This window comes from Pelobates fuscus, chromosome 1 (assembly GCF_036172605.1).
Source record: "Pelobates fuscus isolate aPelFus1 chromosome 1, aPelFus1.pri, whole genome shotgun sequence".
NCBI classification, from domain to species: domain Eukaryota; kingdom Metazoa; phylum Chordata; class Amphibia; order Anura; family Pelobatidae; genus Pelobates; species Pelobates fuscus.
In genome coordinates this window covers 237,150,492-237,176,789 of record NC_086317.1, presented here as the reverse complement: position 1 = coordinate 237,176,789, position 26,298 = coordinate 237,150,492, and the positions used below count along the sequence as shown (strand labels likewise).

At 48.4% G+C, this 26,298-nt stretch overlaps 1 protein-coding gene across 1 annotated transcript in view; it reads left to right on the top strand.

The window, feature by feature from the left end:
• Window positions 1-15,331: 15,331 nt before the first annotated feature.
• The window catches only part of DHX40 (DEAH-box helicase 40), a 90,229-nt gene continuing 79,262 nt past the window's right edge, over window positions 15,332-26,298 (top strand). The window contains exons 1-2 of the mRNA XM_063444515.1: window positions 15,332-15,515; window positions 16,839-16,984. Of these exons, the coding sequence (XP_063300585.1) occupies window positions 15,332-15,515; window positions 16,839-16,984 (330 nt within the window). The remainder of the gene's footprint in view (window positions 15,516-16,838; window positions 16,985-26,298) is intronic.

The following is a 26,298-nucleotide window of genomic DNA, read 5'->3' as shown; positions in this document are numbered from 1 at the left end:
AACACGCAGGATTCAACTAAACAGAAGACAACACAGAGGGGAGATACGTCTACCGGACCTAAGAGTGGCCGGACTCGATGTATATAGGAGAAGTACAGAGTCAGGAGCGGTCCGAGGTCAAGGGCACAAAGAGACAGCGTAAACTAGGACTAGCCGGGGTCTGGTACACAGTAAACAGCAAGCCGGCAAACAGAACAGATAAGGATAGAGAGATAACGTAGTCAGAAAACAAAGCCAAGGTCAAGTACGAAGGAACACAACTGAATACAACAAGCGCTAAAGGGAACTGAAACAGAAACCACGATAGGGCAAGGAACTAAGGGAAAAAGGTGAGTCTATATATCTTAACATCTATTTTGATTGGTCCCTGTCACATCCACGCCCCCAAAAGGTAAGTGTATGGGGAATGTGGCATGACAGGGACCAATGGGAGGCCTTTGCCAATTAGGCTCCCACTGTCCCTTTAGGAGCGCGCCCTAGACCTGTGGCGCGCTCTTAGAGTCAGGCGGGACACGTGACCGCTTCTCACGGTCACTGCCCGCCTTCCTGTTGCAGCCGTCGGATGAGCCGCACGCAGCTCGTGCAGCAGCAGGGCCGCGCGCGGCTTGAACAGAGGACCCCGGCCGGCCCCTGGAAAGGGTAAGTACCGCTACAGTACCCCCCCCTGAGGACAGGCCCTCTGGGCGGAGAGGGTCAGGCCTGGCAGGAAAACGAGAATGGAAGGAACGCACAAGGCGAGGAGCGTGAACAGCGTCAGCGGAAATTCAATTGTGCTCCTCAGGCCCATAGCCCTTCCAATGCACCAGGTATTGAAGTCGACCCCTAAGGAAACGAGAGTCAAGAACGGCAGAAACTTCAAACTCCTCATGACCCTCCACAGAGACAGGAGGGGGAGGAGGAGTATGCCAGGTATAGCTGTTGCGTACGTAAGGCTTCAACAATGAAGTGTGAAAGACATTAGGAATACGCAGATTCTTAGGAAGACCCATGGCATACGAAACAGGATTAACCTTATGCAAAACACGATAAGGACCAATAAAGCGGGGAGCCAATTTCATAGAAGGCACCCGGAGGCGAATATTTTGCGTGGAAAGCAAAACCCTGTCCCCCACGACATAAGAAGGAGCCGCCCTGCGATGCTTGTCAGCCTGCACCTTCTGGCGAGCAGCGGAATCCACCAAAGAACGCTGAACCTGCTCCCAACTATTACGCAAACTAGCCAAATGCTCATCCAGAACTGGCATGCCCTGTGAGGAGAAAGAAGAACAACGGGATGCTGGCCATAGACAACGTAAAAAGGACTTTTGCCGGAGGAATCATGAGTAGCGTTATTCCGAGCAAACTCAGCCCAAGGAAGAAGGTCAGCCCAATTGTTCTGATGGTGGGATACGAAACAACGAAGGTACTGCTCCAGAGATTGATTAGCACGTTCAGCAGCTCCATTAGACTGGGGGTGGTAAGCGGAAGAAAATGAGAGAGTAAAACCCATTTCTGAACAAAAGGCTTTCCAGAACCTGGAAATAAATTGGCTACCCCTATCGGACACGATAGATACGGGAATGCCATGCAACCGAAACACCTCTCTAGCGAAGATAAGTGCCAGTTCCTTAGATGTGGGCAGCTTGCGAAGAGACACAAAGTGAGCCATCTTGGAAAACCGATCTACTATCATTAGGATAACTGTGTTACCATTCAAGGGGGTAATTCAACAATAAAATCCATGGACAGGTTAGACCAAGGTCTCTCGGGAACGGGTAACGGATGCAACAGCCCACAAGGAACTCTACGAGAGGATTTCATACAGGCACAAGTAGTACAAGCACCTATATAGTCGGTGACATCCTTGCGCAAGGAATCCCACCAAAAATACAGAGAAACAGCTGACACCGTTTTGGAAATACCAGGATGTCCAGCAGTCTTAGTGTCATGATACAACAACAGAATATCCCGTCTCTCGGGAACATCAATGAATAGTTTATCAGTAGGCCTCTCGCTAGGTGCCATGCTTTGTTTCGCTTGTATGGTCTGCAAGAGGGACGAGGAAATAGACAAAATAGTAGTAGCTATTATCCTGTCTGAGGGAATGACAGGAGTAATCTCAATCTCCTGTTTGTCAGCAGTTTCGAACTGTCTGGACAGAGCGTCTGCTTTAGTGTTGCGATCACCTGGCCTATAGGTGATAATATAATTGAAATGGGACAAAAACAGTGACCACCTAGCCTGCCTAGAAGACAATCTTTTAGCCTCCCTAAGGTAGGATAGGTTCTTGTGATCCGTAAATATGAGGATGGGATCCTTAGTTCCTTCTAACAAATGTCTCCATTCTTTGAGTGCTAAAATAATAGCAAGGAGTTCGCGATTACCCACATCATAATTCTTTTCTGCTTTGGACATTTGTTTGGAAAAGAAACCACAAGGATGCAATGGCTTTTCAGGGATAAGACAGCACCTACCCCGATATCGGAAACATCAACTTCAAGAATATAGGGCAGTGAGGGGACAGGATGCGGTAAAATAGGTGCAGATGCGAATGTAGTTTTAAGAAATTCAAAAGCCGGAAGTGCCTCGGGAGACCAGAAACGAGTATTGCCATCCTTTTTTGTCATACGGGTGATAGGCGCTACAATAGAGGAAAAACCTCTAATAAAGCATCTATAATAGTTGGAGAAACCAAGAAAACGCTGAATGGCTTTCAAACCTTGTGGTAGAGGCCATTCTATGATAGCAGAAAGCTTCTGGGGATCCATACGAAAACCTTTAGCGGAAATCAAATATCCCAAAAACTGGACTTCGGATTGGTCGAATAGACATTTTTCCAGTTTACAATAAAGACCATTAGCAAGAAGGGTCTTCAGAACTGTTGTAATATGTCTGTGATGAGTGTGTAAATCTGTAGAGTATATTAATATGTCGTCCAAGTACACAATTACAAATGTGTGAATAAAGTCTCTTAGGACGTCATTAATAAATTCTTGAAATACTGCTGGGGCATTACATAGACCAAATGGCATCACAGTATACTCGTAATGGCCACATCTAGTGTTGAATGCCGTCTTCCATTCGTGGTCTTTCTTAATACATATTAAAGGGACACTACAGTCACCTGAACAACTTCAGCTTAATGAGGTTGTTCAGGTGAGTGCTACAGCTACCCGGAGCCTTTTTCTTGTAAGCACTGTATTTTCTGAGAAAATGCAGTGTTTACATTGGAAGCTTGGAACACCTCTTGTTGCAGTCAATCAGACGGCCACCAGAGGGACTTCCGAGTTCAGAGGCCCTAAAATGGCCTCTCGTCCGATGCATTCTGGGTGAATACATCAGACGGGCTATCAGCACACAAAGCACTGTGAACGCGCTTTGTGTGCTGATAGCCTGTCAGCACTGCTGTGGGCGTGGCTTCAGCTGACAGCTGAAGCCCGAACCCACAGGGACGCTTACTGTCCACAATAGTGGTTGAAGGGGGGGGGGAGACCTACGCTCCTTCCCCCCCCCCCGGCCCCCACCGCTGTGCGGCCGGTGGGGGCCTTAAAATTATCAATAAGGGGGGACTTACTGTCCCCCCGGCCCCCACCGCTGTGCGGCGGGTGGGGGCCCTAAAACTATCAATGAGGGGGGGACCTACTGTCCCCCACCCCTGTGCGGCGGGTGGGGGCCCTAAAACTATCATAGAGGGGGGGGACCTACTGTCCTCCCCCGGCCCCCACCCCTGTGCGGCGGGTGGGGGCCCTAAATTATCGATAAGGGGGGACCTACTGTCTCCCCCCCCCGGCCCCCACCCCTGTGCGGCGGGTGGGGGCCCTAAAATTATCAATAAGGGGGGGACCTATTGTCCCCCCAGCCCCCACCCCTGAGCGGTGGGTGGGGGCCCTAAAATTATCAATAAGGGGGGGGACCTACTGTCCCCCCCCTGGCCCCCACCCCTGTGCGGCGGGTGGGGGCCCTAAAATTATCAATAAGGGGGGGACCTATTGTACCCCCCGGCCCCCACCCCTGAGCGGTGGGTGGGGGCCCTAAATACAAAGGGGGGGACACCCTAGTTAACCCTCTCCCCCCCCCCCCCCCCCCGAAAAAAAAAATTATCTCCCTACCTACCCCCCTCACCCTAAAAATAATGAGGGGGGGAACATTAACTAAAAACCTGTAAAAAAAAAAAAAAAAAAATGAGATAAAAAAAAACTTACCATTCAATGTTTTCTTTCTTCTAAAATCTTCTTTCTTCAGCCCCAAAAAAGGCCAAATAAAAATCCATAATAACCGACGCAATAAAAAAAAATGACAAAGAGCACTCTGATTGGCTTAAACCCACCAATCAGAGTGTTCTTAGCCTAATTGCAGGGCGGGGCAAGGCTTTATAAGCCTTCCCCCGCCCTGCGGAGCTCAGTCTGCGCGGAGCCCTCCATGGGTGAACATGGATTGTTTTTTTTGCGCTCGTTTTTTTTTTTTTTTTTTTATTGCGTCGGTTATTATGGATTTTTATTTGGCCTTTTTTGGGGCTGAAGAAAGAAGATTTTAGAAGAAAGAAAACATTGAATGGTAAGTTTTTTTTTATCTCATTTTTTTTTTTTTACAGGTTTTTAGTTAATGGTCCCCCCTCATTATTTTTAGGGTGAGGGGGGTAGGTAGGGAGATATTTTTTTTGGGGGGGGGGAAGGGTTAACTAGGGTCCCCACCCCCTTTGTATTTAGGGCCCCCACCCACCCCCTTTGTATTTAGGGTTAACTAGGGTCCCCACCCCCTTTGTATTTAGGGCCCCCACCCGCCGCACAGGGGTGGGGGCCGGGGGGGGGACAATAGGTCCCCCCCTCATTGATAATTTTAGGGCCCCCACCCGCCGCACAGGGGTGGGGGCCGGGGGGGGACAGTAGGTCCCCCCCCTTATCGATAATTTTAGGGCCCCCACCCGCCGCTCAGGGGTGGGGGCCGGGGGGGACAGTAGGTCCCCCCCTCCTTGATAATTTTAGGGCCCCCACCCGCCGCACAGGGGTGGGGGCCGGGGGGGACAGTAGGTCCCCCCCTCATTGATAATTTTAGGGCCCCCACCCGCCGCACAGGATATTATTGATAATTTTAGAAAGCGAGCTGAGCTGTCAGTCAGACAGCTCAGCTCGCGAACGCGCATTCCGAGCACATGCGCGGTAAAGCGCTCAGGTTCTTCACAGGGCGGCATTCAATGCCGCTCTATGAAGAACGCGATTGGTGCAGCGCGAAGCCGCGCATGCGCACCACATCGCGATGACGCTTCTCTGTGAGAAGCGTCCTATTGGGCCCCGCGATTTTGTCATTTTGACGAAAAAGGGGGCGCGGCCTAGCGGGGAGCTCGGCGCTGGAACGGAGGTAAGTTTTTTTTTTTTTTTTTTTTTGTAATTCTTTATTTTTTTCGAATGGTACAGTCAATGAATACAAGAGTTTGTAATATAGACATTTTGCAGGCTCATGCAAGAGCCGTGTCTCAAGTGTTATAACAGTAGAGTATACACAATAGCTGAGTTTTAACAATGTCTAGTTCCAGGCACAAGTCGTGTTACCATTCTATTGAGTTTTTATATAACTATATAACTTTGTAGGTTAATCCAACAGGGTAGATTAAAACTTTGGGTGTCGTAAAAGAACGATATCAAGGTCTGGGGTTTGCATAACCTGTCCCCTTCCGTGTTCGTGGAGCTGAGGTGCTTAGTATGGGAGGTCCGTTTGTCATGGCTTACAGTGGGTGGGTCATAGTCCCATCAGTCCTTGGTGCTATCGGGTATAGTCTTAGGATGGGGAGCGGGTCAGGGTAAGTAGGAATGTCTCTATGGTTTATCAGTCCAAGTAGTTTACTTTGGGAGGAGGGGGGTTCCTAGGATCAGGGTGGTTAGACAGGGGGAACAGGGGGGTGGGGGTGTCCGGCCTTTGACCCCTCGGCCCGCGCGCCCATGCCAGTAGCGCCCTTCAACAGCAGTCTACTCATAGGCCGTTGGTGGCCGCGTCTCGGGTTTCTTACCCTTGTGTGGCCTCGGATGACGGCTTATGCCGTCCTATTTGACAGATATGATTTCCATGGGAACCACCTAAGAGCACACTTGTCGGAGCGCCCCTGCAGGGAGGCGGTCATGATCTCCATGTCATAGATGGTTTCGACTCTATCCACCCATTGTTGGAATGTTGGGATCGTTGTGCTTTTCCAGTGTAGTGGTATTAGGGCTTTTGCTGCTGTAAGTAAGTGAATGGTGAGGGAATTTTTGTATGTGCGTATTGGTATGGGTGTGTGGTGTAGGAGCATCTGTAGGGGTTGTAGTGGGATGTCTGAGCCTGTAATCTCCCTGATCTTTGAGTGGATCATCTGCCAGTACGGTTTGATGTGCCGGCACGTCCACCATATGTGTATGTGGGTACCCCGTTCGGTTCCACACCTCCAGCATTCCCCTGTGTCTGTGACTCGCATGCGTCTGAGGTCTTCCGGTGTTTGGTACCATCGGGTCAATACCTTGTAGTTTGTTTCCTGGAACTTCGAACTTATGGAGCATTTGTGTGTGAGCTGGTATATTTTCACCCACTCCTGCTCCGTAAGTTGGGTTTCGGTCTCTTCTTCCCACTTGTTAACATAGGCTGGCCTGCCCTTGTCCTCCGACTCCTGAAGTATACTGTACATCCGGGAGATCCCGTGTTCGATGTGTGTCCTGTCTGTGCACATTCGTTCGAATTCCGTGAGTTGCCTGTGGAGTTGGGTTTTACCGGGCATTAATGTATAGTATCTCTTCACCTGGTGGTAGTGAAACGCGTCCAGTAGTGTGGGGGGTCGTCCTTCCATCAGGTCCATCAGTGGCCGTAGTGCATTTCCCGTGCACCATTGCCTCGTGTAGATCCAGTTTGACCTTTGGATGTTTTTAAAGGTTGCGGGGGGGAGGCCCCCTGCCAGGTCGGGGTTATAGGTGATTGGGGTGAGGGGGTTTGGGGTGGTCGTCAATTGACGGGTGTATCTAAGTGAGCACCAAGTTTTGAGTGTGGCATCAATGATGGGGTTGCCCGTCTGTAATTCGGTGTAGGTTAGTCTCCCCAGCCAGAGTCTGGACGGGATGGTACCTGGGTACTGTGTCGTCTCCATCTGTACCCATCGTCTGGGGCTAGGATGGGCGTGCCAGTCTACTATTCTATGTAGGTGGGTTGCTTGATGGTAGGCGAGGAGGGAGGGTAACCCCACCCCCCCGGCAGCTTTGGGGCGTTCTAGTGTGGTCTTACGGAGTCGGGTCGGTCTCTGATTCCATACGAATTTTCGGATGGCCGTCTCCGCCGACCGGAAAAAGGCTCCAGGGATCCTTGTTGGCAGGGTTGCGAATAAATAGAGCAGCCGAGGCAGGATATTCATCTTTACCGCATTAATGCGGCCGAACCACGATATGTAGTGACCCGTCCAGCGCGCCAGGTCCTGTTGTATGGATGCCAGGATGGGGAGGAAGTTCAGTGGGTATAGTTGTGATAGGTCTTTCGGCAGCCAGGTGCCCAGGTAGCGAAGTTTGGATGTGCACCAAGAGAACGTGAATTGGGAGCTGAGTCGGGTTTCGAGGCCCTCATCTCTCGATATTGTCATGGCTTCGGATTTGTCGATGTTTAGCTTCAGATCGGAGAGTCGTCCGTAGGTCTCAAATGCCCGCAGTAGGTTGGGGACCGATATTAGTGGCTGTTCTAGAAAGAAGAGCATATCATCGGCGTATGCCGCCACCTGATGTTCTTCTCCGCCCACCTGGACCCCCGCTATTCCCCCGTCCTGTCTGACCGCCTCCAGGAACGGTTCCAGGGTGAGGGCAAACAGTAGAGGGGACAGGGGGCATCCCTGACGTGTGCCGTTACTGATGGGGAATGCCTTTGTCAGGGCTCCGTTGATTCTGATCCTCGCAGTCGGGGTGGTATAAAGCGCGGAGACCCAAGAGCGCATGTGTGGTCCAAGGCCCATATGTCGTAACGTTTCGGCCATAAACCTCCAGTTCACCCTATCGAATGCCTTTTCGGCGTCTGTTGATATGAGTACCGTCGCTCTGTTGGATTTCCTGGCGACATGAATGACATTAAGGGCTCTTATGGTGTCATCCCTGGCTTCCCTTCCCGGGATAAAGCCCACCTGGTCCGGGTGGACCAGGTCAGGCATTATTCGTGCCAACCTCAAGGAAAGGGCCTTGGTGAATAATTTCAGGTCGGCATTCAATAACGAGATGGGCCTGTAGTTAGCACAGATGGTGGGGTCCTTGCCCTCCTTGGGAATGACCGTGACTGTCGCCGCCAGGGAGTCCGTGGGAAAGCTCCCACCATCTCTTATGGAGTTAAGGCCTGCGAGGAGTCTTGGTAGGAGGATGTCCTGGAATGAACGCAAGTATGTGAGCGGGAGACCGTCTGGGCCCGGGGCCCGGTGCGTTTTTGAGCGTTTTAGTGCCAGGGTCAATTCCTCCAGTGTCAGGGGGCTGTCCAGGTCTTCTGCGATTTCGGGAGTTATCTTGCGGGTGATGTGTTTCGATAGGTAGTTTGTTATATTCTGGAGTTGGGTCCGACTTGGGGCGTCCTGTGAGGGTGGATTGAGGTTGTAAAGGTCTGTATAGTAGGATCTGAAGGCTTCCATGATCCCTTTGGGCATGCTGGTGTGGGTGCCCGCCCGTGTCTGAAGCTTGTGTATGTGTTGTGCCCTCCTCTTGGTTCGGAGCATTTGTGCCAGGAGTCTCCCGCTTTTATTGGAAAACTCGTAGAAGAACCTGGATGATTTCCTCAGTATGTGTAGGTGTTCCTGAGCAAGGAGGTCTCTAAGTTCCCTTCGGGTCTCTGTTAGCTGGAGATAGGTGGTGTCGTCTAAAGTCTGTTTGTGGGCGCATTCCAGGTCTGCGATCCGTTTTGACAGGTCTGCGGTGCGGCGTGTCTTTTCCCTCTTACGGTGGGTGCATTTGGATATAAAGTGCCCCCGGATTACACATTTATGTGCTTCCCACAGAGTCAGCGGGGGCATGTCAGGGGTCTCGTTAAGTTCAAAGTATTGAGTGATGGTCTGGTGTGCCTCGGTACGGATCACCAGGTCCGCCAGAATGGACTCGTTGAGTTTCCATTGGCGTTCCGTTGGTTTAAAAAGGGGGGAGTTGATTTGCATCATTGTAGGGGCATGATCAGACTGGCAGGCTATCCCTATGTGCGCTTCCCGGAGGAGCGACAGGTGTTCCTGCGATATGAAGATGTAATCTATTCGGCTGTACAATTTGTGCACCGCCGAATAACAGGTATAATCCTTACCATCTGGGTGGGCTGTCCTCCAGCTGTCAGCCAACCCCGCCTTGTGCAGGGATCTCCTAGCTGCCTGTAGGCTGTGTGGTGGTATGGCACTAATACCTCTCGAGGTGTCTTGGCGTGGGTTCAGGGGAAGGTTCAGATCTCCCGCTAGTATGAGGAGGCCCTCTCTAAAGCGGTCTAGTTTGGCTAGTGTCTTGGCTAGGAATGTGTGTTGTGTTCGGTTTGGACTGTAGATGCATGCCAGTGTGTATGTGTGTTCAGCTATTGTGCCCTTGATGAATATATACCTCCCATTCGGGTCTGCGAGTGTTTCCCTGTGTTGATACGGGACCGTGTGTGCAATCAGTATCGCGACCCCTGTTTTTTTGGCATCTGGGTGGCTAGCGTAAAACCCTTGGGGGAATCTGTTGTTCTCGAGTTTGGGCTGGGATCTGCTCATGAAGTGCGTCTCCTGCAGGAATGCTACCGACACTCTCTCGGCCCACAGGTGGCGAAGTAATTGGGATCGCTTCTCCGGGACATTCAAGCCTCGGGTGTTGTTTGACCATATTTTCAATTGTGCTGGGCGAGTGCCCGACATGGTTTCGCGGGCCGGGGGTCTCCCTCTGGTGTCCTGTGCGTGCGGCCGGGGTAGCGGGATGGGTCCGGGGTGAGGGGGGGTTAAGGGGTCGTATAACCAGGTGGGGGGGGGGAGTTTGGGGGGGTGGTCAGGTCAGGTGGGTGCAACGTCGAACCTCGGTCGGAGGCTATCTTCGGCGGAGGCCAACCTGTGGTTCCGCCGAATTCCGACCGGTATGTACAAGTCTGGTCAGTTGCGTGAGGTGCGGGGAGGGCAGCCAACGGTGTCAGTCACTCAGTTGTCTGAAGTTAGTCCGTGTCTGTCTCCCAGGTCTCCCAACCCGCTGGGGGTGATTGTCTATTTTCGTAGTCGTCTGTCGAGTGGGGTGTCTCTTTGTTATGGTAGTGGTATCGTATGAGAGAGGGGGCGTCTTAGTTTGGGTCTTCTGGTGATCAGGCTTTAGAGGGGCCACCTGCCGTGTTCAGTCTCATTGTCATTGTCTCGGCTCTCAGGCCACTGGGATTCCAGTGGTCTGACCATCTCTCAGGGGGCCTCTGTCAAGCCTAGGGTCAAGGGCTCGCTGGTCGGGGTATTTCAGTATTTCGGTCTAGTCTGTTACAGCATTGGGTCAGTACTATCTGGGCATGTTAAGGCCGGTCTAGGGCAACATTTAACAGAAACAAGAAAACCATAAAGTTTCAGACAATAAACATTTACATTACTTCACACATTGCATGACCCCTATCTCAGGTTATCTAAATGCCGCGGCCGCCGGACCCCGCGATCGGGCCCCAAGCCTGCCATTAACTGTGGTATCGGCGGGAGGCCCTCTAGGTCACAGAGGTGCGGTGGGTGCGTTTCCCTACATTGCTTATTCGTAGTGTACTGCGTCCCGGGCCTTCACGTACCCCCTGTTCCCCCGCCCCGTGTGTCTATGCCCAACCATAATACATGATCACAGGGTTTCATAGTCGTACTTATGCTCATCTGTTCTAATCTAGGCCTGTTTGATGCGTATCGTCTGGGTTTTGTGTCTGGGTGACCCATTCTGAGCTAATCTTGGCTATGGATCAGTCTAGCCATCGAGGCTGGCGTGAGCTGCGCGCCTTAGGGCCTAGTACCCGCGGGTCGCCTTGTATAAGGTTGAACGGCTGCGAGCGCCGAGTGTCTCGTGTTAGGTCCATTGGGGAGGGTTCAGGGCCTGACTAGATCATCGAGCAGTTCTGGACTCAGCGGCCCTGTCGGGTTTGGGCAGCAATGTCCCCTGTGCTTGGTGACAATCAATAACCCCTGGTGGAATCCCCATCTCCCTCCATGGGCCCTTCCCTCCCAACCTATGCTGGTTCCCCCTTATCAATGCTATTACTGTGACTGTGAGGGGGGGTAGTCTCCATCTCGGTGCCGCCGTGAACTCCCTTCTTCGCATACCCTCTCCCCTCCCAAGTGGGCATAAATCCCGGGCCTGTGTATGAATGGCGGGGATGGAGTGTATTTGTAGTACATACCAGTTCGGGTGGAGTCTGCTTCACATGGTGTAACTGGGCTTTTACGGCAAGGGGGGCAGGTGTTTGGCAGGTTCATCTCCGCTTATGGTGCAGGGATCCGGCGGCTTGTGGTGTAGTAGCTGCCCGGGGTCAGTGCAAAGTGGTTTCTCGTCTATTCCTCCGGAACTACAGGGCCGCCCCGTCTCGGGCGCGGGCCCGTGTGGTCATCAAAAAGATTCTCCGCCGGGATGGTGGGTCCAGTGGGGCGAGTCGGCGGGTAGTCCAATATCCAGTTTGGAATTGTCATGGGTGGTAGGCCAACGGCCCGTAGAAATCGGGGAGTGTCGTTAGGCCATCTCATAATGTGCCATTGTCCGTCCACTCTAGCTTGTAGGCTAATTGGGAACCCCCATTTGTATGGGATCCTCTTCTCCCGCAGGAGGCTGGTTACTGTTTTCAGTGCTCGTCGGGCATCCAAAGTGAGCGTGGATAGGTCCTGGTATAGGGATATTTGGGCTTCTCTGTATCTGATGGTGCGTTGCGATCTGGCAGCCCTCATGATGGTTTCTTTCAGTTGAAAGGACTGCAAGCAGCAGATTAGGTCCCTGGGCAAGCCGTCCCTGCGCGGGGCCCTCAATGCTCTGTGGGCTCTTTCCAGGCCGAAGTCTGCTGGGGCCTCTTCTCCTAGGACATGGGAGAACAGGCCTGTCAGGAGCTCATGGGGCGTCTCCCCCTCGGATTCCGGTAGGCCGCGCACCCGGATGTTATTGCGGCGCCCACGGTTATCAAGGTCCTCCGTTTGTCGTCTGAGGTCTAGGAGCATGTTACCTTGCCTCGACGTTGCTAGATCGGCTGCCTGTGAGTGATTGGTGGTGTGCAAGCGGTATTCCTCCAGGGCGTCAACCCTCGTCTCCAGGGCCGCAAGATCCCTCCGAACTGCCGTGATTTCCTCTCGGATCGCGGTGCGGAGCTCCGCAACAAGGTCTGCTTTGTCTTTGCGTGTGAGCATATTCGCTGATATGGCTGCGAGGTCAGCGGACAACTGGGAAAGGGCATCTCCCCTTGGGGAGCTCCTTGTGGAGTCTGCCGGACTGCTAGGTCCCGGTGATGAGGGCGCCATCTTGCCTTCGTCGCGTGGTCTCCCCAGGGTGAGCGGGGTAGAGAGATAGTCATCCATCGGGCCCGGTGTGTGGGTCCCGTGTGTGTGCGGGGGTTTGGGGGTGGCCCCTCGTTTGGTTCTCCCCATATAGTTTGCAATTTTCGCTGCGTTTTATCGGGTTTTTGCGGGTTGGGGCCTAGGAGCTCTGGTCTCCTGCGTCCTATTCCATCGGCAGCCAAGCCACGCCCCCCGGAGGTAAGTTTTTAATATAAAAACACCTCGAAAATTATTTTTAATGAATGAAAGTACATATAAAAGCAAGAAGGAAGGCTGGGGGACCTGTCTTTCTTGCTTTTATATGGTGACTATCGAGTCCCTTTAAATTGTATGCATCTCTAAGATCCAATTTAGTGAATACAGTAGCATGTTTTAGCCTGTCAAATAATTCCGTGATTAAAGGTATAGGGTATGCATTTTTGATGGTGATTTTATTTAGACCTCTATAATCGATGCACGGTCTTAAATCACCTTCTTTCTTCGATACAAAGAAGAACCCCGCTCCAGCCGGAGAAGAGGATCTCCTAATAAACCCCTTTTCTAGTGATTCCTTAATATATTCCTCCATGACACGGTTTTCTTGAACAGATAAAGGGTACACCCTGCCCTTTGGGGGTATCATGCCAGGCAATAAATCGATAGCACAATCGTAGGGTCTGTGAGGCGGTAATTTGTCAGCCTCCCTTTTATCGAAGACAGTCTTGAGAAATAAGTACTGAAGGGGTATTACAGTAGACAAAGGAGGGGTAGTTGGAATATTAATAGAACTCAAAGGGGTGATTTCAATAGTACAAGACTCGTGGCAGGCTTCGCTCCATGATTTTATTTGCCCTGACTCCCAGTCGAAAATGGGATTGTGAGCACGTAACCATGGGTACCCTTACACGACGTGAGAAGAGGGAGAGGTAATGACCTGGAACCGAATGGTTTCAAAGTGTAAAACCCCTGTATACATGTGTAACGGTACAGTTTAATGAGTAACAACTGGAGAACTTAATGGTCTACCATCTATGGCCTCAACGGCCATGGGTATCTCCTTCTCTCTGATGGGAATGTTGTTTTTCTTAACAAAACCAGAGTCTATGAAATTTTCAGCTGCCCTGGAGTCAACCAGAGCGTATATGTGCTCAGCTTTGCAACTCTCTCCCATATGTAAAGAAACAGGGAGAAGCAAACGGTTAGGAGGCAATTTAGGAGACTTAGATATCACACCCAAGGCCAGTCCCATATAAGGTCTTAGGTGCGAGAGTTTTCCGGAAGCAAAGGACATTCCTTTACCATATGGTCTCTCCTACCACAGTATAGGCAGAGTCCGTCCCTTCTCCTATGTAATTTTTCAGTATCAGAGAGTTTGGCAAACCCTAATTGCATGGGTTTCTCCTCCGATACTTTAACACTCTCAGGTTTATCAACTCTGGGGTTAATAGGTGTAACCAAACGTCTATTCCTGTTCTTAGTATAGAGCCTGTCACGAATCCTATTATCTATATCAATGAGGTAGTCAATAAGGTCCTCTAATGCAATAGGCAGCTCCTTAGCTTCTACCTCATCCAATATAGTGTCAGGTAAACCTTCCATGAATGCAGTAGTTAACCAATTGTTGGTCCAATCTACCTGTGAAGCAAGGGTATGAAACTGAATAGCATAGTCAGCCACAGACCTAGAACCCTGTTTAATTCTCAGTAATGCTCTTGCAGCATTTTTTGACCTTTTCGTTGTGTCAAAAGTTCTACGAAAAGCCATAAGAAAACTATTGAAATCATGCACCATAGGTCCATTAGCCTCCTAAATAGGATTTGCCCACTCAAGTGCTTTATCAGTAAGCTGGTGCATAAGGAACCCCACCTTAGACCTTTCTGTGGGAAAGGAACGTGGATACATCTCAAAGTGGAATTCTATTTGATTAATGAAACCTCTGCATGTCTTAGAGTCCCCTCCATACCTAGGAGGAGGTGTTAAATGGGCCGAAGTATTAGGCAAAGTAGATACTTCAGGAAGAAGTATCTGATCCATACGGTGATCCTGCTCTACAAATCTAGCCTCATGAGACACCATCTGCTGAGCCAAATCTGCGGGGTCCATGGCCCTATCGTAATGTAACGAAAATATACCCCAACACGCAGGATTCAACTAAACAGAAGACAACACATAGGGGAGATACGTCTACCGTACCTTAGAGTGGCCGGACTCGACGTATATAGGAGAAGTACAGAGTCAGGAGCGATCCGAGTTCAAGGGCACACAGAGACAGCGTAAACTAGGACTAGCCGTGGTCTGGGACACAGTAAACAGCAAGCCGGCAAAAAGAACAGATAAGGATAAAGAGATAACGTAGTCAGAAAACAAAGCCAAGGTCAAGTACGAAGGAACACAACTGAATACAACAAGCGCTAAAGGGAACTGAAACAGAAACCACGATAGGGCAAGGAACTAAGGGAAAAAGGTGAGTGTATGTATATATATATATATATATATATATATATCTTAACATCTATTTTGATTGGTCCCTGTCACATCCACGCCCCCAAAAGGTAAGTGTATGGGGAGTGTGGCATGACAGGGACCAATGGGAGGCATTTGCCAATTTAGGCTCCCACTGTCCCTTTAAGAGCGCGCCCTAGACCCGCGGCGCGCTCTTAGTCAGGCGAGACACGTGACCGCTTCTCGCGGTCACTGCCCACCTTCCTGTTGCAGCCGTCGGATGAGCCGCGCGCGGCTCGTGCAGCAGCAGGGCCGCGCGCGGCTTGAACAGAGAACCCCGGCCGGCCCCTGGAAAGGGTAAGTACAGCTACACAAGTACCGCTTCAGCAATGTAGCATGTGTTCTCAATGAAAACCTATAACAGTGTTTCTTTTTCCTAAACAATGTTGTAGAGCCTGCTTTTAAAGCAACATCATGGAAAGGAAAGTCAGTTCTCATAAAAGAAGAGATGAAGGACCTTCCTATTGTGCAAAGCTCCCCATTCACAATTGCAAGGAGAAGTTGGTGCAGGCTGCCAAAGACCATCAATTTCTTATTGTGACCGGAGACACAGGAAGTGGCAAGACTACACAACTTCCACAGTACTTGTATAAAGCAGGTAACAACTTCAATGTACACTCCAGGCATACTCTGGGCACTTTTCAACTTTAGTTGATTTTTATAGGTAGCATCATATTCAGGTTGCATTCTCAAATTTCTTTCGTTTTGTAAAAAAAGAGAGTTTTAAAACTTTCTGCAGCATATCCCCTACCTCTCAGCCAAACCTTCCTTTTTATACAATTCAACTTCCTTGTAAGAAGTACTCTCTGTATGTACTCCTATGGGCCAGTCAGAGATAAGTTTGACATGACACTGCCTCACAGCCAATCACATTCCTCTTGTTATCTCTCTTAGCACAGCTTTAAATACTTTACAGATAATAAGAGGCTTTAAAACACATTTAAATGTATTTGAATTTGTTTACTTCCAGATCTGCAGCCAAGACTTTCTCGGTTGCTTTGAAAGGGTTAAATTAGCATTTGATAGAGATGTGTAGGGATGTTTTTGTATTCGAAAATGTTAGGTTAGGGTTTTTTCGTAGCAAAGCCTATTGTCGGACAGTTTTCTTGTTGTAATTGCTTTTTTGTTGGTTCTATTGGTACAGAACGTTATTTAGTGGGTAGTATGGCTACAATATTACTGTACATTTGTACAACTCTCATCTGTTAAGCTAATAACAGGTGATCTGATGCCGAATTGCCATTAGGGCACAAAATGCATAAGCTTCATTGTCTCAGTGCTCTCCTCCGCTTTGTTCTAGCTGTATAAAGAAATAAAGATATTTTTCCTTTTTTATTTATTGTTCTGATTGAGGTACCTTTGGCATCTTGACAAAATACCTTTGTTAAACCAACAAGCCAAATCCTAGTGTTTAAATTTAAGATATAAAAATCCTCAAGTTGTAATAAAAAAAGTGATTGTTTCCCTATAATTTGATCCCACTCCCGCCGGGCTGGATGCAGAGGAAGGGGGTTAAACACTCCCCTTTCTCCAGTGCCGGGCTCCCTCGGTGCTGGAGAATCTTCTCCTCCTTCTTCCGTCATCTGCTTAATGCGCATGCGCGGCAAGAGCCGCGCGCGCATTCAGTCAGTCTCATAGGAAAGCATTCTCCTATGGCGTCTTCTCACTGTGATTTTCACAATGAGACAGCCACTAGAGGCTGGATTAACCCTAAAGTAAACATAGCAGTTTCTCTGAAACTGCTATGTTTACAGCAGAAAGGGTTAATCCTAGGTGGACCTGGCACCCAGACCACTTCATTAAGCTGAAGTGGTCTGGGTGCCTATAGTGGTCCTTTAAACTTATTCAGTTGCCTATTGCCGAGCACAATGCATTTGAGAGTTTATTTGAATTTCTCACACATACTATACTTTATTTACAGGGTTTGCAAAACGTGGATTAATTGGAGTTACACAACCACGTAGAGTTGCAACAATATCTGTGGCTCAGAGAGTGGCAGAAGAAATGCACTGTCCAGTGGGTGGCACTGTGGGCTATCAAGTACGCTTTGATGATTCCACCTCACAGGTAGGAATTAACAGTAAATAATAAATTAGAGACCATTTAAGCTGATTTTCCATTGACTATATGTCTTCTATAAAACTGCACTCTGTCTCTTCGCTATCAAATTGTTGATTTTACAAAAGTAACATAGTTTCCTGCGCTCTATTCCAAACCCTATTTAAATAACATGTTGGTGCAACCTCCATTAAAGTGAAAGCTCACATGCCAAGGAAATTCTCAAACTCAACGTGAAATGTACATTAACAATTCACCTTTCTGCTTTTAGCTATATGCACCCCTACAAACATATTAATCCTGAAAAGGGCACACATGGATTGGGCGGTAGGTCTGTAACACAGCTGTGTAGTATAAAAGCTGTCCGGATACGAGAGGATCCTCCGCAAGATGTAAGTCCGCAACCTACCAAAGGCTCAGTGGGAAAGATAGGAAAGGCTTAATACCGGACCTTATGGTGGCTAGGCTTAACACTTAGGATATAAATAGGAAGTATCAGAACTTATACGAACACAATTCAGGCCAGGATAAGAACCACTAAAATAGAGAGGAGAGTCTCTAATATAAGACAAGCAAAACTTAAAATCAGTAACGTAGCTGGGTCTGTACATTCTAATCCGTTCTAAGACAAAACTCATGTTCTGGAACATAGCAGGGTGAAAACACAATAAAAAGCAGTGAACAAGTCCAGGATCAAGGACGAAGCAAGATCAGGAATATCAGAATAATGCGCTCAAGGGCTATGAGAAACCATGAAAGGGCAATACTCCAAGATCACAGGAGTGTGATCAGTTTTGCATCTTTGGTGCATACGTAACGCAACATTCTAGATGGCACCAATGTAGATATAAAAGGCTTAAAGGTCGCAGCTCACGTCACTTTAAGTCATTTGGAGACAGAATTACGCGACTGCAACCAGCAAAAATAATGCTGTGATTGCAGTCGAATTAACGGCACCCCCAGGCATAAAAGGGGTTAAAAGCTGTTTAGTAGATCTTCCCCTTTCAGAGATACAGGCACAGCTACTGCAGAACAACAAACTGCCAAACTGGATACAAAATAGCACTCCACCTCCCGAACAGGAACCTCACAAATAGCTGCTAGCAGACGAACAAGAAAAGCAGATAATCAGCTTACACTCCTGGCAATCAGTCTCTAACAGCATACAGTAAGTCACCCCAGGAACAAGACAAGGCTACGTGTTGGGGGTCAAGCAGTGGTCTGTTTTAATTAACACTCACGGACTTTTATGCAAGGGGTCCCCATGCAAGGGGTAATCCCACAGGGAGGGACAACATGTAACCAATCCTGTACAGTAAAACAGAAGGCACACCCAGCACAAACACATAAAATCCTCCCCTCTGCCTGTGATATAATTACTGAACACAATGGGTTAATGTAATTTATCACAGGCAGGAAAAATACAGTTTTTACAGCATATTCATAACTTCTAAAATATACATCACATTCACATAAAATTATATATATATTCACAATCAATCCATTCAGGGGAACAACAAAAAATTGCATGAATCAAACCAGGGGTTCAGAAGTTAGTAAAGTATCTTTTGGGGCCTGGCTGGCAGCATGGCTATCTGGCCCAAACCGGTTTTACAGAGCCCTCTATCCTGGAGACAATGGGGAAAATAATCCAATTATATCCAGGAGGGTTATAGAGGCAGACTCCATTGAGCACATGTTACCAGTAAAACACAAAAGGATACAAAAATACATAACTCCTATAATACTGAATTGAACGGGCCAAATCTCCCAGGGTCCATAGTCACAGGGCAAGAGGCGGGCAACCAGGCTCCTCCAATGCAATGTGGCAAGATTGGTCTCGTCACAATTAGTGTTAGGCTGCTGATCTGACGTGGCTGTGTCAGAAATGGACCGAATTCCATGGTACAGCAGCTGAATTGATGCAGATGCATCGCAATTGGAGAGTCTCTTTATAAAAGCAAATTAAAACACACTTAAATGAACCATGTGCTGAAACTTCAATTACTTTTTGGTGACAGAAATAGGTATGTTTTCAACACAATAGACAAAATATTTACTTGAATAGTATCCCACACGATACATTTATCTTTACATCTGAGCTAATAAATACCAAGACATTGCTGTCACTCAACAGTACTGGGGGTTTGTGTGCAAGGCTAATTTCTGCCATTTTTTTTTTCAATTTGACAATTTTTATTTTATCAGAGAACATGCTTGGGGTACAGAAAGGAAAAAGGGAGGGTAAGCGGTTGAGGTACATTCATCTCAGACATATCTTATACATTCAAGAGCATATCTGGTCAGTTATCCTTGTGGGAGTTCCTCAACTACCCTTGCGACCTTGGTCCGTGCTCCGTGTCAGGTTTGTTTTTCCCTCATAACCTTGGGTTTGGTTCGGGGTGGGGGAAGGGGAAGACAGGGGAACGGGTTGCGGGAGGAGGAAGGGGGAAATAGGCCACGGAAGCCCCATGTCTCCCAGTGTCTCCGTTGTGATTGTCAAACGTTACGTGGCTTTCGCATCTATTCCCCTAGGTAACTATTCAACTATTACAATGTGGGTGTTTGTTCCGCTATGCCCTTTTGAAAAAAAAATTATTTAGTGTGTCAGCTGGTTTTACCTCAATGTCTACCTTCAGTGTTAGGAGTTGTGGCCTCTCTGCGTCTGAGCAGTTAGGTATTAGGTGTGTTACTATCAATCCTCCGTGTATTTTTTTTTTTTCTTCTCTCCTCTTTCGTTATTGTTCCAACTCGTCCCCCTCCTCCTCTTTCCTCAGGTATGCCTCCCATATGTTTCTGGCTTCCACTATGTGGTTTGTTGGGTGTATCAGCTGGCTAGTCTTCGTTTCATATGCTAGGTTTAGGGAGATCTGTTGGATAAGGCTAGATCTATCTGGCGGCTGTGCTTGTTTCCACCCTCTGGCTATCAATAGGTTGGCAGCTATCAATATATGATATATTAGGCCGGCATGTGCTTTTGGGTAGGGGTCCATTGATATGAAAAGTAGGGCATTTTCTGGTCTCAGATTGGTTCCTGTGTCCAGTGCCCCTTGTATCACCCCTTCAACTACCTTCCAGTATCCCCTGATGGCCGTGCAGGTCCACCAGATGTGGAGCATTGTGCCCTCCTCTTTTAAACATCTCCAGCATAGCCTCGAGGTGTTGGGATATTTGGTTGCCAGTCTGGTTGGCACCAAGTACCACCTATATTGTATCTTGCGCATTAGCTCTAGGTGGGATGCGCATCTGGATCTACCTTTATGGGCTATGAAGGCCTGGTTCCATTGTTCTACTGAGAAGACTGTACGCAAATCCCTATGCCACTCCTCTCTGAATTTGTCAGGCTGCGGTCGTGGCTGTTGAGTTAGGTCATTGAGTATTGCATACATGAGTGAAAGCGGTTTCTTGAGCATTGTCATAGATTCACATGCTTTCTCTATACATTGCGTATGGGTCGGGGTTGTCAGGACAATGGAGTTTTTCAGTATTCCTTTTAGTTGTAGGTAGGAAAATATCGCTCTTTGCGGTAAATCGTAACTTTGTTGCAAGTCGGGGAATTGTCTCAGTTTTCCTTGATTATAGATGTGGCGAAACCAGGTTCGCCACTGTGAACTGGAGAGGCCTGGCTGCTAGCCTCCTGCCCTGCGACTATGGCCCCTGGACATATTGTACTGGAAAAACTATATTTGGGCATGTAATAATGTATATTACTGCTACTGGGCCTTTAAGGGCCATCCGTGGATCTATGGGGACTTTTGGGATACTGTACCTTTAAGACTGTGGAGCGTAGTACAGTAATCCTGCCTTTAATACTTTAATGTCATGTATGTATTTTTGTATGCAGTTTAACCTGGGATATGTATGCAGCATTCATCTGATTGTTCGGTAGAATCACTCCATTCATTGTATTGAGGAAACTACCGAACAACCAGACCACCCAGGACTAAGTGTGCCTCCAATTACCGTTTGCAACAATGTTGCAAACGGGTAATTGGCAATCAGTGTAATGTATTCTTTGTCCTCTGGGTGGCCGCCATTCGGGAAACAAACACGTGGCGGCGGCCATCTTAAACTACCGAACAGCGGTGTTTTGCCGTCGAGTGTCTGGAACTAAAATCGGACACTTGACTAGGCAAACACCGCTGAGACCTCCATACTTCCAGAAATTCGTATAAAAACTACCGAATGACCAGCCGTTCGGTAGAAAGAACCCCACAAACAAGGGAATTCATTCAAACCCTCTCCAGGCTCTATAACACAGGCAATTCGTCTGTTTTCATTCCCTTGTTTGTGACCGACCGCAGGGCCAAAATGCATGGAACTGTTTTCGGATACTTTACCCATGCGGTCGGTCAAATCTTTGGAACCTCATATCTCCCGAACCATTCGTCCGAATGACCTGATTCTTGGATATGTTGTCCCCCTGAATAAGGGCTATCAGGGGATACCTGTTTTGAAGGTGTAGCATGTGTATTTGGGGTACATCCAGGAATTGGGGAAAAAGGTGTACGGTATAATTATGTTAAGTGCTAATCTAAGGGGAGGAAATGTGTGTGAGGTACATCCATGTGATTGGTTAAATTCATCCTCCCCCTGGGAGTGTCCTGTATGTACTTGGTTGTAATAAAAGCCAGACTGGGTGTCCCAGTCCAGAGTTCTTGCTTAACCCTCAAAGCGATGTGTCGTCTCGGTCTTTGGGGGAATGGGATTGTATGCTGACTGCCAAGAGTGTAAGCCGATGTCTGCTTTTCTTGTTCAGCTGTTCCAGTGTTCGTGTGGTTCCAGTCGGGAGAATGGTGTTTGCAGTAGCTGCCTGTGCATCTGGAAAGGGGATTATCGCCTAAACTGGGTTTTATCCTCTTGTAAGTGAAACGGTCCGTTACAATAGAGGTATCTAACTAACGTGCATCCTCGCTCGGTCCAAATACGGTGGTCAAATGTGGGATTTGCCATGTCTATGCAGTATATTGGAGTGGCCAGCGCCCATTTATCTCTGTATCCTAACTGTGGTTTGATCATATCCCAATTTTTTAATAGGATTACTGTAGTGGCGGGTGTGTCTGGGGATTGCCTATGTGGAACCCATAATAGGTATCTGAGGCCCTTGGGGCAAGCCCACGTTGATTCCATCTCCACCCACTGTGGTGGGTTATGGGCTGTGTGTGCCTGCAGGGCGGAGGTCATCAGTGCTGCACTATAGTATGTTCTCACCTCTGGCAGGCCTAGCCCTCCCTGCGCTAGGGGTTTGGTGAGTATGCTTGTGGATACTCTGACTTTCTTATGTGCCCACACGAAGCTAGTGAGAGTTCTTTGTAGTCGTCTCAAGTAAGCGTTGGGTAGTGGGATCTGTAGCGTTCTAGTTAGGTACTGGAATTTCGGCAACAGCATCATCTTTACTGCCGCCAGCCTTCCCACCCAGGACATAAACTTGCTATCCCAGTTCTTCAAGGTATCGCTAAATTTGTCTAGTAACCTCCCGTAGTTTAGATGTAAGAGTCTCTTAGGGTCTTTTGGGATCTTCAGTCCCAGGAAAGTGAGGTGGTCATCCCTCCAGTCTAGTGGGAATGAAATTTTTAAGTTTTCTACGTTATCGTGTGTTATCCCAATCCCTATTGCTTGCGTTTTTGTTAAGTTGAGTTTGTAGTACGATTGCTCCCCATATAGTTCTATTTCCCTCAGTAGGTTTGGGAGTGACAGGTATGGTTGTGTAAGTGTTAGCAGGATATCGTCCGCGAATAGGTTTGCTTTGTATTCCCTTTCCCCTATCTCCAGGCCGTGTATTGCGGGGTTTTCTCTCATTTTAATCGCCAACGGCTCCAGTGCCAACACATAGAGCAGCGGGGACAAGGGGCATCCCTGTCGAGTGCCGTTTGTAAGTCGGAACGGCTCCGACAGGAACCCCGCATTCAACACTCTTGCCGCGGGCTCGCTGTATAGGGCTCTAACGGCTGACACAAAGCCATAAGGGATGTCAAACCTACCCAATACCTCTTTGAGGAACCCCCAGTGTAAGCGATCAAAAGCTTTTTCGGCGTCGAGGGAGACCAGTAGTCCCCCCCCCGCCGCCGGATTTGTATGTAATGGAGGATGTTAATAACTTTCCTGGTGTTATCCGTCCCCTGTCTTCCCTTTATGAAGCCCACCTGGTCATCATGTATTATGTGTGGGAGGATTGCACCTAGTCTGTTTGCATACAATCTGGCGTACAGTTTTGCGTTTGTGTTGAGAAGGGAGATGGGTCAGAAGTTTTGTGGGATCGTCGGGGTTTTGTTGGGTTTTGGGAGCGTAACGATGTGAGCGGCTAGTGTTTCTTTGGGGAGTTCCCCCTTTTGGGTTGCCTCTGTGAATAGTCTGGCTAAGTATGGTGCAAGTGTTGTATTTAATTTCTTGTAGTACTGATTATCAAATCCATCTGGTCCTGGGGATTTCCCCGTTGGGAGGCCTTTAATTAATTCCTCAACTTCTAGAACTGTTATTGGTTTTGTAAGGTCTAGCTGCTGTTGTGGCGTGATCTTAGGTAGTCGCACTCCATCCAAGTAATCTCTAATGCTTGTGTCTTTCGAATGCCTGACCTGTGTGTCTTGTTGAATATTATATAGCGTTGAGTAGTATGTTGCGAACACCTCGCTTATGCCTTTTGGGGTGCGTATTTTTGTTCCCGCTTGGTCTGTGACATAGGATATTTTTTGGTTTGCCTGTCTGGATTTTATTCTTTGTGCTAACAATTTGCTTGCCTTATTCCCTTGTACGTAGTGGGTTAGCTTGAGCTTCTGCATGTGGGTGTTGAGTGTTTCAAGTGCGTGTTGGTGCATAAGTCTTGTAATCTGAGTTATCCTAGTTTTTGTCTCTAGGGTTGGGGTGTGTTGGTTGAGTCTGTTTAGGTTGTATAGTTCTGCCTGCCATGCTCTAAGTTGTGCCTGGTTTGTCTTTTTCACATAGGCTGCCCTTCTGATCAGTAGGCCTCTTGCTACTGTTTTGTGCGCGAGCCATAGAGTTGAATATGAGACATCCCCCGTGTCATTGTGTTTGAAGTATGTTGAAGGTCTTCCGTCAGAGTCTTAGCATATCCCTTGTCCCTCAACAGTGAACTGTTTATTTTCCACGGGCTGCGGTGTTTAAAGTCATAGATATTTTTAATTCTATGGTTACTGGTGCGTGGTCTGACCACGTGATCTGCTGTATGTCGCTATCAACGATTTAGTCTAATGCCAAACCCGCTAGGAGGAACCCATCTATTTTAAAGTAAGAATTGTGTGCCGCTGAATAGTGGGTATAAGCCCTTTCTGTGGGGTGCGTGACTCTCTAGGCGTCATAGAAATGTTGGTCATGGAGTAGTTTTGCTATGGCTCTACATTGTCTCTTCAGGGGGCGGTGATGTTTGCTACGTGAATGTAGGGTGGTGTCTGTCTGCGGGTCGAATATGTGATTGAAGTCCCCTCCTATGATCGTGATACCCTTCTGGGTTGTGGCCGTCTTAGTTAAGATTTTTTGCAAAAAATTCCTTTGATTGGTATTCGGGGAGTACATATTTACAATGGTATATAGCATATCGTTAAACAGTCCTATGAGTATGATATATCTACCAGTCGGATCTACGTCTTCAGTCTGCAGCATGAATGAGACAGTTTTGCTAATGAGGATGGATACTCCTCTGGCTTTAGTGGGTGCCGTTGCATGGAACTGGTGTGGGAAGTCTTTAGTTAATATTGCTGGGTGGTCATTGTGTCTCAAATGGGTTTCCTGGAGGCATAATATGTCTACTCACAGAGTCCTAACCTCTCTGGTGAGAAGATGACGTTTTACCGGGGGGATTGAGGCGCATAGCTTCACGGTGGTCTGTGAGGTTGGTGTCTCTCGTACCTGTGAAACTGGTCAATGTGTGTGAGGGTCACTGCCCTCCCCAGCTCTGTCGAGCGGAGCAATGAATCCCTCTGTATTTTCGCTGGTATGCTAGTCGGGCCTGCGGAACAGTCTGGTATTTGGTTGTCATTAGGTGGTTGCAATATCTCCGTGGTGGCTGGGGTCGGGTCACCCACTAACCCTTTCCCATCCTCGTGAAAACAATATTGAACAGGTGGTATACATGCAATACGCAAATCAACATATAACATAACAGCAACATAAACAAAAGTATTTACAAGGGTATTCCTAAGAATTATTTGTGCCATTAATTCGGCGTGGCACTGCGTTGTCGTGCTTTGGGGGTAGAGGCTGAAGGCCTCATGTCTTGTGGGAGCTTTCTCCCTCTACAGCTATGACTTGTGTGTTTGTTGGGATGTCCCAACTAGTGATCATAGCCCTGCAAGTCTTGCTACGGTGTTTTCTGTATTTATACAGTTTTTGAGTTATCTGTTTGCATTAGAATTTTTTTTTTTCACCAAGCTGGGTTTAGGTGTGGGGTGGGTGTGTTGCTGCCCCTCCGGCAAGCTATCTATCTTTGGGCGGGTACGTCTGGCTGAAAATATTCACCCCTATATAGTTGGTGGCGATTTTTAGGTTAGGGGTTGTGTTGATCTCAAGCTCATATAGTAATGTATGATCCCCTGCCTGCCCCTGTGCCCCATCGTGAGCACTACAGTTACCCGGTGTAGTTGGTGTAACATTTTACATTACCCTGCCCCTGGGTTGATAGTCCTCAAGGCCTTCACACAGTCTCTTTAATTTATCTCCGCTTCGCCTTCTTCCAGTCCGGTGAGGCTCTGGTGCTGCTTCTCTCCTGCTCAGCGGTCGATGTGGGTGCGATGTTCCAGTCCCTTAGGATGCGGTGGCCTTCCTCTGGGGATCCAATGGTGGTGGTCCTCCCTTCCCGCATCACCAGGAGCTTGGTGGGGTATCCCCATCTGTATGGGAGGTGGTTGTCTCGGAGCTGAGTGGTTATATCTCTGAAGTTGCGCCGTCTCTTTAAGGTGTATGAGGAGATGTCTGAGTAGATGGTCGTCCCTCTATATGCTGCAGGCATTTCTTTCTGTTTTCTGTTTGCATTCAGGATAACTTCTTTAGCATGGAAGTAATGCATTCTTAGCAGGGTGTCTCTCGGCGTGTCTGGGGGTAAGAATTTTGGTTTGGCGGTTCTATGGATCCTGTCTAGCAAGTTCTTTTAGTAGGCCCGTGACATGGGCGCTAAGTTCTTAATTTTTAACCGTCTCGGGTATCCCCCTTATGCGGAGGTTGTTGCGGCGTGCCCTGTCCTCCTTATCCGCTATTTTAAGGTCTTGGTCGTTTAGTCGTGCGACCAGGCCTTCCACGGTGTCTGCAAGTGAGTTGTGGGCCTCCGCCATTTCTGTGATTTGTTCTTCCGTCCGCGATGTGCGTTGGCCTATGTC